This window comes from Nicotiana tomentosiformis, chromosome 11 (assembly GCF_000390325.3).
Source record: "Nicotiana tomentosiformis chromosome 11, ASM39032v3, whole genome shotgun sequence".
NCBI classification, from domain to species: domain Eukaryota; kingdom Viridiplantae; phylum Streptophyta; class Magnoliopsida; order Solanales; family Solanaceae; genus Nicotiana; species Nicotiana tomentosiformis.
Window position 1 is genome coordinate 26,666,807 of NC_090822.1, and position 17,843 is coordinate 26,684,649.

Genomic DNA, 17,843 nt, shown 5'->3' on the forward strand with positions numbered 1-17,843 from the left:
CCACTCGGGCATACTTCACAATCACTCATACCTCCCAATCACTCAGCACTCAGCACTCGCACTCAGTAGGTACCTGCGCTCACTGGGGGTGTGTACAGACTCCGGAGGGGCTTTTTCAGCCCAAGCGTTATAATCTGCACGGACAACTCAAGTGCAATAATAATAAAGTATACTGCAGGCGGGCAGCCCCGATCCACACTCATCCTCACAAATCAAGCCCTCGGCCTCACTCAGTCATAAGTACGCTGCAGGCGAGCAGCCCCGATCCACACTCATCCTCACAAATCAAGCTACTCGGGCATTTTAGTAAAATAGGGCATTCGGCCCAAAATATTTATATGCATCAGAATAGAGTCATAAAACTGAGTTATGCGGTAAACAAATGTAACCATGACTAAGTATAAAATTTTCTATCCAAAAACAGTGAGAGGATGGTAAGAAACAGCCCCTAAAGGTCCAAACAGCATTGGCGCAAGGCCCAAACATGGCATTCGGCCCAATTTACAGAAAATCTTTCTAAAACATATAAGTATCAATGGTTTCAACAAAGTATGCAACTTTACAGTTGCTACGGGACAGACCAAGTCACAAATCCCCAACAGTGCACGCCCACACGCAAGTCACCTAGCATGTGCGTCACTTCAAAATAATAGAATGATATGAAATTCGGAGTTTCATACCCTCAGGAATAGATTTACAATTGTTACTTACCTCTATCCGAGCAATTCTTTATTCCAATAACCCTTTTCCTCGCGATTCGGCCTCCAAACGCCTCGAATCTTAGTCAAAATAATTCGATACAATCAACACGAGCTGTAGGAATCAATTCCATATGAAAATGTCAAATTTCACAAATAAATCCGAAATTAAGTCAAAAATCAACAGTGGGGCCCATGTCTCGAAATCCAACAAAAGTTACAAAATATGAATGCACATTCAACCACGAGTCTAACCATACAAAATTTTCTAAATTCCGACTCTGATTCGGCCTTCAAACCCTCAAATCAATTTTTGAAATATTTCTATTCTAATCCCCCAAATCATGAAATAAGTGCTGGAAATAATGTTAGATTCATGAATAACGGACCAAATCAAGTTAAGATCACTTACCCCAGTCCAATTTGTGAAGTTCGCCTCTGAAAATTGCCCAAACCGAGCTCCCCAACTATTTTTATGTCAAAAATGGCCAAAAGACCCGTTTATAGAGCCTCTGACGTTTTCGAGCGTCACAGGTAGCGTGGAGCGCTGCCTGTGGCGCAATTTCTAGTACCCTTAAATATCCCAGCGCTAGGGCTAGCGCCCCACGCTACCCTGGGCACTCGCGGCGATAAAAAATCTTTTCCGATACGGAAATGGGCATAACTCTTTCATACGATATCCGAATTCGACGATTCTTTTTGGTATGGCTCAGAAATTTCAATACGGATCTAATTCTTCAATCAAATATTAATTTGGAACTCATTTTCTTAATGTGATACCACTTATTCTCGAAGAAACGACGTCGGAACATTCTACATTCGATGTCGAAACCTAGCAAATCAAGTCCGATTGACCTCAAATTTTGCACATAAGTCATAAATGACATAATGGAGGTATTTCAATTTTTAGAATTGGATTCCGGCCCCGATATCAAAAAGTCAACTCCCCGGTCAAACTTCCAACTTAAATTTCTATTTTAGAGACTAAGTGTCCCATTCCACTCTGAAACCACTCCTCACCCGAACCAACTAACCCGGTATATCATAATATAGCTTAAGAGCATAAAGGAAAATAGAAATGGGGGAAACGGGGCTATAACTCCCGAAACGATCGGTCGGGTCATTATATCCTCCCCCACTTAAACATATGTTTGTCCTCGAACGTGCCGAGAGTTGTTCGAAAAGCCAAGAAATGGTTGTGTAACTTTCCCATGCATATACCCGGGGGTGATCCCACGTCACCCTATCCCATACAGGTCCGATAGCACAACATAACTGAAATTCCTCAATTCAACCTAGCCCACAAGCCTTCGAATCAAATTTCTGACATCCGAAATTTCTTATAAGATTAGAAGTTCACATCTACATACCGTATAAGTCTGAATAAGCTATACCAAAAGCCGTAACCATATCTCAAATACTCAAATTCAAATAAACCCAGTGCTGGTAATAAACCTCATATCAGACAAAACCTCATTCTAAAACCTTCGTACAGTGCCGATGATAAAAGAAACATACCAAATTCATAACCATTCATTAGACCAACAGGTCATGGAGCTCTCGTTCCTTCTATAAGAACTATAGCCAATTTCAAAGATGACTTCTGATATTATCCTCCCAATTTTACCACAATCAAATCTGATAGCATCCATTCTAGGCCCAATGACCCCGTCTCATCCAACACGACCACTCTAGTGACATGACACATCAATACAATCTAAAGCCACAACCCGTGCAATCCGTGCACCAGATGACAACATTCCAAATGTACCCAATCATAACAATGACCGTACGGATTAGGTGCTATGTGATGTGAAAGGTTATGAGATGTACGTATTTGTACTTTTGTTTCCAATGTGTTATGAAACCCTATGGACGGTCTTTGAAACGCATAGGTATATGGTGTTATGAAACCCTATGGACGGTCTATGAAACACATAGGTATAATGTGTTATGAAACGCATAGGTATATCGTGTTATGAAACCCTATGGACGGTCTACTCTCGTAACTTTTCCTTTGTTGTTACCAGTAGTTGGAATGGACGTTGCGACGTTTTCAGTTACGTCTTCCTCTGGGGGTTTAGAAGAAGAAGGTACGGAAGGAACAGTAGTCCTTCTTCTAAAGGAACTAGTTCTGCTCGAGAGATTAGAACTTGATCCTAAGAATTTTAGATCAATAGATCCATCAGGGAATTGAATTACCTATTCTATCTGGGATCTTTCAAGATTCGAAGTAGAAGGTTGGGTTATGGCATCGAAGTGCCATTCATCACTAGTAAGTATATCATTCCAATTAAGGAGTCTAGGAACAAATACCGTACTATGGTCAGTATTTTCTTCCATAAGCATAGTGACTCCCTTGACACTTTCAACTCGAGCTTTTGGTGCTAGAGTAGTGTCCATGAGTTTGTAATAGACTCTGTGAATGATAGCTACTTCACGAGTATTGATTTTGCTATTCATGTTCTTGGTTTTGACGTTTAAGGTCAAAGTATTCATGACATTAGGGTCATTGATATCTACTGAGAAATTAGGATAGCAATTAAAGTATATCGGGCCATTGGCTAGGTTACTTTGAAGAACTCCTAAGAGAGAATCGTCAAAATTCAGGAGACGAGCATCTCTTAGAAGGACACAAATGGGTACGTCTAAACCTTTCCTGAAGAGAGGTTTGACAGCAATCTGAACAAGGCCAGTATGCAAGTAATTGAATTGATGTCTATATCTATTCAAATCTTGCTCAGAAAGTAGTTTAATAATTTCTAAAGAATTATTAATAGCAATAGTGGACTCACAGGACTTAATGTTATGCTTCTTAATGAAACTGAAATTTCCTAATTCATAAATCCTTTTAAAAGGTTCATTGGGGATGTTCCAATTTTGTAAATCAGTTTCTAATTTAGCAATCTTAGTTGCTGCAGAAGATAAATTAACACTATTTAAAACATGCTAGTTTGAGTTCATATTTTAAAAATACTGTCTTAGGGGCTTATAGGGCTAAAATTACTATTCAATACGTATAAGTAAAAATAAGAGAATAATACAGAGGGGAGAGATCTTAGAAAATTGGAGAATTTTCTGATCCTCCTAAAAAGAAATCTAAATTCCGCAGACCTTCGTTCAAAACCAAAGATGTCTGTTGGAACTGTGGTAAAACTGGTCACAGAGCCAACCAATGCAAATCTGACAGAAAGAAGAAGAAGATCAATCTTCTAGAAATCAGTGAAGATACCAAAAAGGAAATCTTCTCTATTCTAGAAGAACCTAATTCAGATTCTTCTCCTGACTATTCCTCAGATGAGTATAGCGATGAAGATGATATCAACATCGCCTATAACTCTGACTCAAGCCAATCTGGCAGCGAATGCCACTGTTCTGGAGCTTTTTGTACTTGCGATAAAACCTAGGTTTCAATCAAAGTACTTTCAGATAGCTCCAAAGAAGCTCTGTTTGATGTTGTCCAACACATCGCATATGATGAGTCCAGAAAGAAGTACTTGATTGAACTCAAGAATCTTATTCTCACTCATCAAAATGACAGAGTTAAGCCTAGGTCAGTTGTTGAACCATTCAGCATGAAGCAAGTCATGGCTCGCTTCGATAAACCAGCTGAATTTTCGATTTCGGATTTGAGACACGAAGTCTCAGAACTTAAAGACGAAATCAAAAACATTAAATCTATACTTGGAAAAGTTGAGGTTGATATCTTAACAGAACAGGTTCTTAAACAAGCTAAGACTTATGAATATAAGTCAGAAAATGAAGAAGAACCTAGTCCTCATCAAAGAGAGTGTCATTCTGAGAATGAAGACTCTATTGACCTCCGTCTTACCAAAGATAAGACTTCATCATCTCAAGCTCCCGGCCTTACTGTCATTACGAGTATCAAACCTCAGAGTTACCATATTCCTATCAAGATTGTTATTAGCAAACACTTCGCTATTAACAAAATCGCTTTACTTGATAGCGGTGCAGATCGTAACTGCATCATAAAAGGTATTGTTCCAACTCAGTACTTAGAAAAAAGTACTTTAAAATTATACTCCTCTATAGGAGAACAACTCCGTATTAATTATAAGCTTTCAAAAGCTCATATCTGTAATAATGGTATTTGCCTGACAAATGATTTTATTATTACTGAAGATCTTAATGAAGATATCATTCTTGGATTTCCTTTTATCACTCAGATAAAACCTTTCATTACTGGCTTAGACGGTATTTCTACTCAAATATTAGGAAAAGAATTACATTTTCCTTTTGTTAAAACCCTTTCATAAGATGAAAGTAATTTTATTAGAAAAAACACTGTTTTTCGTAGAAATAACTTGTCTCAGCATATCACCTTTTTAAAGGATGAAATAAAAGTTAAGAAAATCGAGCAGATTTTAAAAACCTCGAAGATAGTTACTAAAATAGCTAATCTTCAAAACAATTTTGAAAAGGAAATATGCTCTGATTTTCCTAACGCTTTTTGGGAAAGAAAAAAGCATTTGGTTGAACTTTCTTACACAGAAGGATTCAATGAACAGGTCATCCCTACCAAGGCAAGACCTATTCAGATGAATCATGAAATTATGGAAATTTGCAAAAAAAGAGATTTCAAATATCCTCAAAAATAACATTATTCGTCCCTCTAAATCTCCTTAGAGTTGCTCTGCATTTTATGTCAACAAGAGTGCAGAGAAAGAGAGAGGAGCCCCTCGATTAGTTATAAACTATAAACCATTGAATATTGTCCTTAAATGGATCAGATATCCTATCCCCAACAAAAGGGATCTTCTGAAAAGAACTTACAAAGCCAATATTTACAGTAAGTTCGATATGAAATCTGGTTTCTGGCAAATTCAAGTAGCTGAGAAAGACAGATACAAAACGGCTTTTAATGTTCCTTTCGGTCAATACGAATGGAATGTAATGCCATTTGGGCTTAAGAATGCCCCATCTGAGTTTCAGAATATCATGAACTCCATCTTTAATGATTACAATTATATGTCTATAGTTTATATAGATGATGTTCTTATATTTTCTGATAATATAGATTCTCACTTCAAGCATCTCAACACCTTCCTGAAAGTTGTTAAGAGAAACGGTTTGGTAGTTAGTGCCCAGAAGATCAAACTCTTCCAAACCTCTATCAGATTCGTAGGCCACGACCTTTACCAAGGATCTTATAAACCAATTTGCAGGGCCATAGAGTTCTCGTCCAAATTCCCTAATGAGATTACTGATAAAACTTAACTACAGAGATTCTTGGGAAGTCTCAATTACGTTGCTGATTTTATCCCCAATATTAGACAGGTCTGTGAACCTCTTTACAAACGACTTAGGAAGAATCCTATCCCTTGGAATCCAAAACAAACACAGTCTGTCATCCAAGTCAAAAAACTTGTACAAAATCTTTCTTGCTTAGGAATCCCTAACCCAGAAGCTTCTATGATAGTTGAAACAGATTCTTCAGATATAGGTTATGGAGGTATCCTTAAACAAAAGATTTCCATTGAGTCTTCTAAACAATTGGTTCGTTTTACTTCAGGAATTTGGAATTCCGCTTAGAAAAATTATTCTACTGTTAAGAAAGAAGTTTTGTCTATAGTGTTATGTATCACTAAATTTCAAGACGATCTTATTAACAAAGAATTTTTGGTCAGAGTAGATTGCAAATCTGCTAAAGAAATTTTACAAAAAGATGTCAAAAATCTGGTTTCAAAACAGATATTTGCTAGATGGCAAGCTCTACTGTCTAGCTTTGATTTTAAAATCGAATTTATCAAAGGAGAAGAAAACTCTTTACCTGATTTTCTAACAAGAGAATTCTTACAGGGAAAAAATGAGGCCCTTCAGACCTAACGCTCCTTCCAAAGGAAAGGAGATCAACAAACCTCAAATGGCTAGACCATTTGTCCCTCTTCCCATTACTCCTACCAAGACATCAGCCCCTCAAAGGCCACAACTTTCTTTCCAAAATCGGTATACAGCTCTAGCTGAATACCTGAAATTACCAGTACTAATTCCAGTTCCCTCAGAGAAACTTACAAAACCCGTACCAAAGCCTTTAGAAAAAGGATCAACATCTAGCTCTACAGTTCAGACAAAAGAGAGCTACGCCATGAGATTCCCAGAGACTTTCGCAGAAGCAGTCAACCCTTCAGTTAAGAAGACACAGCAAGAAGATCTTCTCAAAGAAGAAAAGTTTGAGTACATTACCCTCCAAGTATTACCCATATTAGCGCTAGATAAAGAATATGAAGGTCTCAGACTAGAAGACCTAATCAAACCATGTTACACGGATTTCAACTATGTGGATACTGAAAGTCCATACAAGACGAGGAGATTTTACGAAGCCATCCTCATTGATACTGACTCCATTGAAGTAGAACATACTTTATGTCAAAATAGACAAGGATTTATTAATTATTCTAGGTTTACAATTAAGAAAATTCTATCACTTTTTGAGTGGTTCGTAGATCATTTGCACACACCAGTTGCAATTACCATGACGCATCGTCCCCAGACTTATTGCTGGCATGATTACAAAGCAGCATGGTTTAATTTTATGTATCTCAGGCCAGGACATACTTGGTTTATTAAATACAGCTTAGATATTACTAAAGCTGTAATTCTCAGATGGTTCTACGAATGGTGGAACTTATTCGGAGAAAACAAAGAAATCCTCCCTCAACAATTCCTCAACAGATTTGAAGATTTTCAGACCAAAGAGGCCATTTCTACCCTACCAGAGCACATAAAAATGTGCAAATACTTTATCCAGAAGCGTATATCCTTCATTATCAGTTGGAACTTCACTAAGGTAGAATTTGATAGAATCAAATATCTATCTAAAGAAATCAAGATCAAGGGATGGACCCCTAAGCAACAAGTCACTAAGGCTCCAAAGAATACTCAACAAAGCTCCCAGAAAGCTTCACCTTCCAAGACAAATCTCAAAGAAAAGCTGAAACAAGCTTTGCAAAACATAGAAGACTATGAAGAAGACCAAATCATGCGATTGATTGAAGACGTTGCTTCTACAGGAGAAAGCAGTAATAGGGACATGTGTGACCCAAAGGGAATTGCTTTGGCATACATGGACCCAAACTACGACTAATCTGCACCGACAGAGTCTCCATCAGCAAAGACCGACAGAGTCTCCATCAGCAAAAGAATCATCTTTTACTATTCACCTTTATAAAAGAAGACTGCTTTTTACTGTTTGCTTTTAAAAAAAGAGTGGACCACCCATTTCTGTTTGTCGACCATTTTAGATTGTCGATTAAATCAGACCGCACATTTGTACGCCTAAAATCAAAGGCATCTTTTCCTTAGTCTATTTAAGACTCCCTCTCCCCATTGTAAGAGGCATCAAAAAATTCTCCAATTTTCTAAGACCTCTCCCCTCTGTATTATTCTCTTATTTTCCGCTGCAATATTTTTAATGTTCAATCAATAAAACTCTTGTAAGTTTTCTTAAGGGCTTTTCTTATACTTATTTGAAGTATTTTATATTGCACTTCGTTCCGTTTCACTTGGTATCACAGCCATGTTGGCAGTATGCGTACTTAGTATGAGCAGCTAAGTACATATACTATCTAGGGCATGGCAAAATTATATTCATTATGTAATATTTAAACTATATCTATGTATGTCTTGAATACATTTCCTTTTCCTCTGGTTTTAATTTGCTTCAAAGTTTCAGTATGAGGTAGTTATTTTCTCTATAAGTATGAAGTCACCGATTATTATCCGGTTCAGACGTTGGCAAGCCTGATTGAGATAGGTCATTGTTGCCGAGGTAGGCGTTTAGACCTTGCTAGGTGTTCCCGTCGCTAAGATGACTTTAGAGAAAAGAATGTAAAACCAAGAAGACATTACTGAGAAGCCATTAGATCTAAGAGACTAAGGTAATGTATCCTGCTATACATATTTACTGTTTACTTATACGTATTGAATAGTTATTTTAGCCCTATAAGCCCCTAAGACAGTATTTTCAAAATATGAACTCAAACCAGCATGTTTTAAACAGTGTTAATTTATCTTCTGCAGCAACTAAGATTGCTAAATTAGAAACTCATTTACAAAATTGGAACATCCCCAATGAACCTTTTAAAAGGATTTATGAATTAGGAAATTTCAGTTTCATTAAGAAGCATAACATTAAGACCTGTGAGTCCACTATTGCTATTAATAATTCTTTAGAAATTATTAAACTACTTTCTGAGCAAGATTTGAATAGATATAGACGTCAATTCAATTACTTGCATATTGGCCTTGTTCAGATTGCTGTCAAACCTCTCTTCAGGAAAGGTTTAGACGTACCCATCTGTGTCCTTCTAAGAGATGCTCGTCTCCTGAATTTTGACGATTCTCTCTTAGGAGTTCTTCAAAGTAACCTAGCCAATGGCCCGATATACTTTAATTGCTATCGTAATTTCTCAGTAGATATTAATGACCCTAATGTCATGGATACTTTGACCTTAAACGTCAAAAGCAAGAACATGAATAGCAAAATCAATACTCGTGAAGTAGCTATCATTCACAGAGTCTATTACAGACTCATGGACACTACTCTAGCACCAAAAGCTCGAGTTGAAAGTGTCAAGGGAGTCACTATGCTTATGGAAGAAAATACTGACCATAGTACGGTATTTGTTCCTAGACTCCTTAATTGGAATGATATACTTACTAGTGATGAATGGCACTTCGATGCCATAACCCAACCTTCTACTTCGAATCTTGAAAGATCCCAGATAGAATAGGTAATTCAATTCCCTGATGGATCTATTGATCTAAAATTCTTAGGATCAAGTTCTAATCTCTCGAGCAGAACTAGTTCCTTTAGAAGAAGGACTATTGTTCCTTCCGTACCTTCTTCTTCTAAACCCCCAGAGGAAGACGTAACTGAAAATGTCGCAACTTCCATTCCAACTACTGGTAACAACAAAGGGAAAGTTACGGGAGTAGATTTCTCCCATACAATCCCAAAGGTTTATTACCAAAATCATCCCGCTAGTCCAACCCCTAACGATATATATCCTCCTTAGGAAGAAGTCCCTGGATATATCAAAATGATCAGATCTGGTGATCCATATATCCTAGATCAGAAGAAGATCGACCAACAATGGTCTCATCCTGATAACATACCTAAAAGAAAATGGTATGTTGCTAATTATTCTCTTGAACAGAGAAAAGACTTCAGAGATTGCTGGATATCAGACATGAAAATAACAAGATACGAAATTGATTTCTTTAAATGGTTTGAAATATCTGGCAAATACGAACACAAGAAGGACTGCCTACAAGTCCTCATTAACAAATGGTATACATCCAAACAACAAAGTTGTTGAATCTGTCACTCCTCCTCTAGAAGGAATAAAAATCCCAGTTTCAAACATTGTTATCTCCGCTTCCCCTTTCAAAATCAAAAGCGAGAAACCAACAAATATAATTACTTGTTCTGATCTCGATCGAGTTGTTGAACAAAATAATTACTCGAATCAGCTCCTTCATGTCATTTCTAGACAAATAGAAGACTCCAAAGAAAAGTCTTTATTCAGTGGAAAGCCAACCTTTTCACAACCCAGTTCTAGTGAGAATATTGAATCAAACCCAGGCTTCAAAATTACTAAGTTTTCTAAGGAAAAATATCCAAAACTCAAAGAGACCTTTGAAGTTAGTGGTAATGTTCTTGACAAAATCAACAAACAGTTGGCTGATCTAAATATTTCCAAAGAGATACCCAGAGATGGTAAAATATCCACCATCCAAGAAAAGGAAGATCTCCTCCATAAACTCACAAATGAACGCTTTCATAATTACAAAAATTATCATATTCGTCCCTCATTTCCAGATATCCAATACGAGAAAAATCATTTTCTTGCCTCTACTTCTCACGAAGGAAGAAGCATTATCGAATGGAACATTGATGCTCTAGCAGAGCACCAAATATACCATAAACTCCATGAGATGGGAGTTTGTATATCAGCTTACAAGATAAGAGGATCTTCTGATAAAGAAGCCGCCTCTATGATTGTAGCCGGATTTACGGGCATGTTAAAATATTTGTGGGATAATTATTTCACTGATGATATTAGACAAGCTATCTATTCTGCTACAGCTGTTGAAACCGTAGTCAAAACAGAAGGAACTACCTCCACTGCTATGGTTATAGGTAGGACTGTTACCCCTATGGAAACAGCCTCACAGATAACTAGAGAAGATGCTTGTGCTACCCTTCTCTACCACATAGCAAAACACTTCATTGGAGAGCCAAAGCTCTTCCAAGACAGGAGTTTACAAATTCTGAATAATCTATCATGTCCATCTTTAGATGACTTTATCTGGTATAAAAACCAATTCATCAGCAAGGTTATGATTAGACCTGACTGTCATCTAGATTTCTGGAAAGAACGCTTCATCAGCGGTCTTCCCCCTTTATTCGCTAGCAAAGTCCGAACCAAAATCCAGGATCGTTGTGAAGGTAAAATTCCTTACCATCAGATGACATATGGTGACATTGTTAGCATCATCAACGTTGTAGGGCTCGAACTCTGCACTGCTATTAAACTCAAAAATCAGCTCAAGAAAGAGCAACACTCTTCTAGAAAGGAATTAGGAAGTTTCTGTCAAGACTTCGGTTACACAAACATTGTCGCTCCTTCTACTCATTCTTCTAAGAAGGACAAAGCTTACAGGTCTTCCAAAAAGACCCGTCGCCACAAATCTAGGAGAAATTTTGATAATCCTCCTAAAAAGAAATCTAAATTCCGCAGACCTTCATTCAAAACAAAAGATGTCTGTTAGAACTGTGGTAAAACTGGTCACAGAGCCAACCAATGCAAATCTGACAGAAAGAAGAAGAAGATCAATCTTCTAGAAATCAGTGAAGATACCAAAAAGGAACTCTTCTCTATTCTAGAAGAACCTAATTCAGATTCTTCTCCTGACTATTCCTCAGATGAGTATAGCGATGAAGATGATATCAACATCGCCTATAACTCTGACTCAAGCCAATCTGGCAGCGAATGCCACTGTTCTGGAGCTTTTTGTACTTGCGATAAAACCCGGGTTTCTATCAAAGTACTTTCAGATAGCTCCAAAGAAGCTCTGTTTGATGTTGTCCAACACATCGCAGATGATGAGTCCAGAAAGAAGTACTTGATTGAACTCAAGAATCTTATTCTCACTCATCAAAATGACAGACTTAAGCCTAGGTCAGTTGTTGAACTATTCAGCATGAAGCAAGTCATGGCTCGCTTCGATAAACCAGCTGAACCTTCAATTTCGGATTTGAGACACGAAGTCTCAAAACTTAAAGACTAAATAAAAAATATTAAATCTAGACTTGAAAAAGTTGAGGTTGATATCTTAACAGAACATGTTCTTAAACAAGCTAAGACTTATGAATATAAGTCAGAAAATAAAGAAGAACCTAGTCCTCATCAAAGAGAGTGTCATTCTGAGAATGAAGACTCTATTGACCTCCGTCTTACCAAAGATAAGACTTCATCATCTCAAGCTCCCGGCCTTACTGTCATTACGAGTATCAAACCTCAGAATTACCATATTCCTATCAAGATTGTTATTAGCAAACACTTCGCTATTAACAAAATCGCTTTACTTGATAGCAGTGCAGATCGTAACTGCATCATAAAAGGTATTGTTCTAACTCATTACTTAGAAAAAAGTACTTCAAAATTATACTCAGCTACAGGAGAAAATACCCAGTAGAGACGGAACGGGATACAGTATAAAAATCTAAACAAGTGTAAGAAAAGCCCTAAAAGAAAAAACTTACAAGTTTTATTGATTGAAAGTAAAAAACATTGCAGCGGAAAAATATTAGAATAGTACAGAGGGGAGAGGTCTTAGAAAATTTCGAAGATTTTCTGATGCCTCTTACAATGGGGAGAGGGAGCCTTATATAGACTAAAAGAAAGATGCCTTTCATCTTAGGTATACAAATGAACGATCAGATTTAATCGACAATACAAAGTGGTTGACAAACTAATAGTGGGTGGTCCACTCTTTTTAAAAGCAAACAGTAAAAAGCTGTCTTCTTTTTTAAAAGGTGAATAGTAAAAGCAGATTCCTTTTTTGCTGATGGAAACTCTGTCGGTCTTTATTGATGGAGACTCTGTCGGTGCAGATTCCACTAGTCATAATTTGGATCCATGTACGCTAAGGCTATACCCTTTGGGTCGCACATATCACCATTGTTGCTTTCTCCTGTAGAAGCAGCATCTTCGATCAATTGCATGATTTGATCTTCTTCGTATTCTTCAATATTTTGTAAAGCTTGTTTCAGCTTTTCCTTAAGGGCTGCCTTGGAAGGCGAAGCTTTCTGGAAGCCTTGTTGGACAGGTTTCTGGACTTTGGGAACTTGTTGTTTAGGAGTCCATCCCTTGATCTTGATTTCTTTGGACAGATATTTGATTCTGTCAAATTCTGCCTTGATAAAATTCCAGCTGATGATAAATGATATCCTCTTCTGGACAAAGTACTTTCACATTTTAATGTGCTCTGGAAGAGTAGAAATGGCCTCCTTTGTCTGAAAATCATCAAACCTGTTGAGGAATTGTTGGGGGAGGATTTCTCTGTTTCCTCCGAATATGTTCCAGCATTCGTAGAACCATCTAGGGATTACAACTTTACTGACTTCTAAGCTATACTTAACAAACCAAGTATGTCCTGGTCTAATATACATAAAATTGAACCATGCTGCTTTGTAATCATGCCGGCAATAAGTTTGGGGACGATGAGTCATGGTGAGTGCAACTGGTGTGTGCAGGTGATCAGCAAACCACTCAAACGGTGATAAAATTTTCTTAATAGTAAACCTAGAATAATTAATGAATCCTGGTCTATTTTTACACAAAGTATGTTCTACTTCGATAGAATCAGTATCAATAAGAATGGCTTCGTAAAACCTTCTTGTCTTGTATGGAGTTTCAGTATCCACGTAGTTGAAATTCGTGTAGCACGGCTTGATTAAGTCTTCTATTCTGAGACTTTCATACTCTTTGTCTAGAGCTAAAATTGGTAATACCTGGAGGGTAATGTATTCGAACTTTTCTTCTTTCTGAAGATCTTCTTGGGTTGTCTTCTTGACTGAAGGATTAACTGCTTCTGCAAAAGTCTCTGGGACTTTCATGGTGTAGCTCTCTTTAGTCTGAACTGTAGAGCTAGATGTCGATCCTTTTTCTAAAGGCTTTGGTTGGGTTTTGGTAAGTTTCTCTGAGGGAACTGGAATAGGTGCTGGTAATTTTGGGTACTCAGCTAGAGCTGTATACCTGTTTTGGAAAGAAAGTTGTGGCCTTTGAGGGGCTGGTGTTTTGGTAGGAGTTATGGGAAGAGGGACAAATGGTCTAGCCATTTGAGGTTTGTTGATCTCCTTTCCTTTGGAAGGAGCGTTAGGTCTGAAGGGCCTCATTTTTTCTCTGTAAAAATTCTCTTGTTAGAAAATCAGGTAAAGAGTTTTCTTCTCCTTTGATAAATTCGATTTTGAAATCAAAGCTAGACAGTAGAGCTTGCCATCTAGCAAATATCTGTTTTGAAATCAGATTTTTAACATCTTTTTATAAAATTTCTTTAGCAGATTTACAATCTACTCTGACCAAAAATTCCTTGTTAATAAGATCGTCTTGAAATTTAGTGATACATAGCACTATAGACAAAACTTCTTTCTTAACAGTAGAATAATTCTTTTGAGTGGAATTCCAGATTCCTGATGTAAAATGAACTAATTGTTCAGAAGACTCGATGGAAATCTTTTGTTTAAGGATACCTCCGTAACCTATATCTGAAGCATCTGTTTCTACTATCATAGAAGCTTCTGGGTTAGGGATTCCTAAGCAAGGAAGGTTTTGTACAAGTTTTTTAACTTGGATGACAGACTGTGTTTGTTCTTTACTCCATGGGATAGGATTCTTCCTAAGTCGTTTGTAAAGAGGTTCACATACCTGTCTAATGTTGGGGATAAAATCAGCAACATAATTGAGACTTCCTAAAAATCTCTGTAGTTGGGTTTTATCACTAATCTCATTAGGAAATTTGGACGAGAACTCTATGGCTCTGCAAATTAGTTTATAAGATCCTTGGTAAAGGTCGTGACCTAAGAATCTAATAGAGGTTTGGAAGAGTTTGATCTTCTGGGCACTAACTACCAAACTGTTTCTCTTAACAACTTTCAGGAAGGTGTTGAGATGCTTGAAATGAGAATCTATGTTATCAGAAAATATAAAAACATCATCTATATAGACTATAGACATATAATTGTAATCATTAAATATGGAGTTCATGATATTCTGAAACTCAGATGGGGCATTCTTGAGCCCAAATGGCATTACATTCCATTCGTATTGACTGAAGAGAACATTAAAAGCCGTTTTATATCTGTCTTTCTCGGCTACTTGAATTTGCCAGAAACCAGATTTCATATCGAACTTACTGTAAACATTTGCTTTGTAAGTTCTTTTCAGAAGATCCCTTTTGTTGGGGATTGGATATCTGATCCATTTAAGGACAGCATTCAATGGTTTATAGTTTATAACTAATCGTGGGGCACCTCTCTCTTTCTCTGCACTCTTGTTAACATAAAATGCAGAACAACTCCAAGGAGATTTAGAGGGACGAATAATGTTATTTTTGAGGAGATTTGAAATCTCTTTTTTGCAGATTTCCATAATTTCATGATTCATCTGAATAGGTCTTGCCTTGGTAGGGATGACCTGTTCATTGAATCTTTCAGTGTAGGGAAGTTCAACCAAATGCTTTTTTCTTTCCCAAAAAGCGTTAGAAAAATCAGAACATATTTCTTGTTCAAAAATGTTTTGAAGATTAGCTATTTTGGTAACTATCTGCGGGGTTTTTAAAATCTGTTCGATTTTCTTAACTCTAATTTCATCTTTTAAAAAGGTGATATGCTGAGAGAGTTTATTTATTCGAAAAACAGTGTTTTTTCTTATAAAATTACTTTCATCTTGTGAAAGGGTTTTAACAAAAGGAAAATGTAATTCTTTTCCTAATATTTGAGTAGAAATACCGTCAAAGCCAGTAATAAAAGGTTTTATCTGTGTGATAAAAGGAATTCCAAGAATGATATCTTCATTAATATCTTCAGTAATAATAAAATCATTTGTCAAGCAAATACCATTATTACAAATATGAGCTTTTGAAAGCTTATAATTAATACGAAGTTGTTCTCCTGTGGCGGAGTATAATTTGGAAGTACTCTTATCTAAGTACTGGGTTGGAATAGTACCTTTCATGATGCAGTTACGATCTGCACCACTATCAAGCAAAGCGATTTTGTTGATAGCGAAATGTTTGCTAATAACAATCTTGATAGGTATATGGTAACTTTGAGGTTTGATACTCGTAATTACCGTAAGGCCTTGAGCTTGGGATGATGAAGTCTTATCTTTGGTAAGACGAAGATTAACAGAGTCTTCATTCTCAGAATGACACTCACTTTGATGAGGACTAGGTTCTTCTTCATTTTCTGACTTATATTCATAAGTCTTATCTCGTTTTAGAACCTGATCTGTTAAGATATCAACCTCAACTTTTCCAAGTCTAGATTTCATATCTTTGATTTCTTCCTTTAGTTCTGAGACTTCGTGCCTCAGATCAGAAATCGATGGTTCAGCTGGTTTATCGAAGCGAGCCATGACTTGCTTCATGCTGAATGGTTCAACAACTGACCTGGACTTAGGTCTGTCATTTTGTTGAGTAAGAATGAGGTTCTTGAGTTCAATCAAGTACTTCTTTCTAGACTCATCATCTGCGATGTGTTGGATAACATCAAACAGAGCTTCCTTGGAGCTATCTGATAGTACTTTGATAGAAGCCTGGGTTTTATCACAAGTACAAAAAGCTCCAGAACAATGGCATTCACTGCCAGATTGGCTTGAGTCAGAGTTATAGGCGATGTTGATATCATCTTCATCGCTATACTCATCCGAGGAGTAATCAGGAGAAGAATCTGAATTAGGTTCTTCTAGGATAGAGAAGAGTTCCTTTTTGTTATCTTCGCTGATTTCAAGAAGATTGATCTTCTTCTTCTTTCTGTCAGATTTGCACTGGTTGGCTCTGTGACCAGTTTTACCACAGTTCCAACAGACCTCTTTGGTTTTTGAAGAAGGTCTTCTGAATTTGGATTTCTTTTTAGGAGGATCATCAAAATTCCTCCTGGATTTGTGGTGACGGGTCTTTTTGGAAGACCTGTAAGCCCTGTCCTTCTTGGAAGAATGAGTAGAAGGAGCGACAATGTTTGTGTAACCGAAGTCTTGACATAAACTTCCTAACACTCTTCTAGAAGAGTGTTGCTCTTTTTTGAGCTGCTTTTTAAGCTTGATGTCTGTGCAGAGTTCGAGACCTACAACGTTAATGATGTTAATAATGTTACCATAGGTCATTTGATGGTAAGGAATTTTACCTTCACAACGATCCTGGATTTTGGTTCGAACTTTGCTAGCAAACAAAGGGGGAAGACCGCTGATGAAGCGTTCTTTCCAGAAGTCTAGATGACAGTCAGGTATAGTCATAACCTTGGTGATGAATTGGTTTTTATACCAAATAAAGTCATCTAAAGATGGACAAGATAGATTATTCAGAATTTGTAAACTTCTGTCTTGGAAGAGTTTTGGCTCTCCAATGAAGTGTTTTGCTATGTGGTAGAGAAGGGTAGCACATGCGTCTTCTCTAGTTATTTGTGAGGTTGTTTCCATAGGGGTAACAGTCCCATCTATAACCATAGCAGAGGAGGTTCCTTCTGATTTAACTACGGTTTCAACAGCCGTAGCAGAGTAGATGGCTTGTCTAATATCATCAGTGAAATAATTATCCCACCAATGTTTTAACATGCCTGTAAAACCAGCTACAATCATAGAGGCGGCTTCTTTATCAGAAGATCCTCTTATCTTGTAAGCTGTAATACAAACTCCCATTTCATGGAGTTTATTGCTCTGCAAGAGCATCAATGTTCCATTCAATTATGCTTCTTCCTTCGTGAGAAGTAGATGCAAGAAAATGATTTTCCTCGTATTGGATATCTGGAAACGAGGGACGCTTATGATAATTTTTGAAATTATGAAAGCGTTCATTTGTGAGTTTATGGAGGAGATCTTCCTTTTCCTGGATGGTGGATAT

The 17,843-nt window shown here is 37.2% G+C and overlaps 2 protein-coding genes across 2 annotated transcripts; one reads left to right on the plus strand and one right to left on the minus strand.

Annotated features, from left to right (window-relative positions):
- The first annotated feature begins 8,689 nt into the window (after positions 1-8,689).
- Positions 8,690-9,451, plus strand: LOC138901167 (uncharacterized). The gene has a single exon (XM_070188912.1). The coding sequence runs from the start codon at positions 8,690-8,692 to the stop codon at positions 9,449-9,451; it is 762 nt and encodes a 253-aa protein (XP_070045013.1).
- Positions 9,452-14,269: 4,818 nt separating this feature from the next.
- LOC138901168 (uncharacterized) lies at positions 14,270-17,641 on the minus strand. Its single transcript, XM_070188913.1, has one exon. It carries the CDS (start codon positions 17,639-17,641, stop codon positions 14,270-14,272), a length of 3,372 nt encoding a protein of 1,123 aa, XP_070045014.1.
- Positions 17,642-17,843: the final 202 nt, after the last annotated feature.

Excerpts from the sequence above, each read along its gene's own strand:
- LOC138901168 (XM_070188913.1), bottom strand. The coding sequence starts at position 17,641 with ATGGGAGTTTGTATTACAGCTTACAAGATAAGAGGATCTTCTGATAAA.
- LOC138901167 (XM_070188912.1), top strand. The coding sequence starts at position 8,690 with ATGAACTCAAACCAGCATGTTTTAAACAGTGTTAATTTATCTTCTGCA.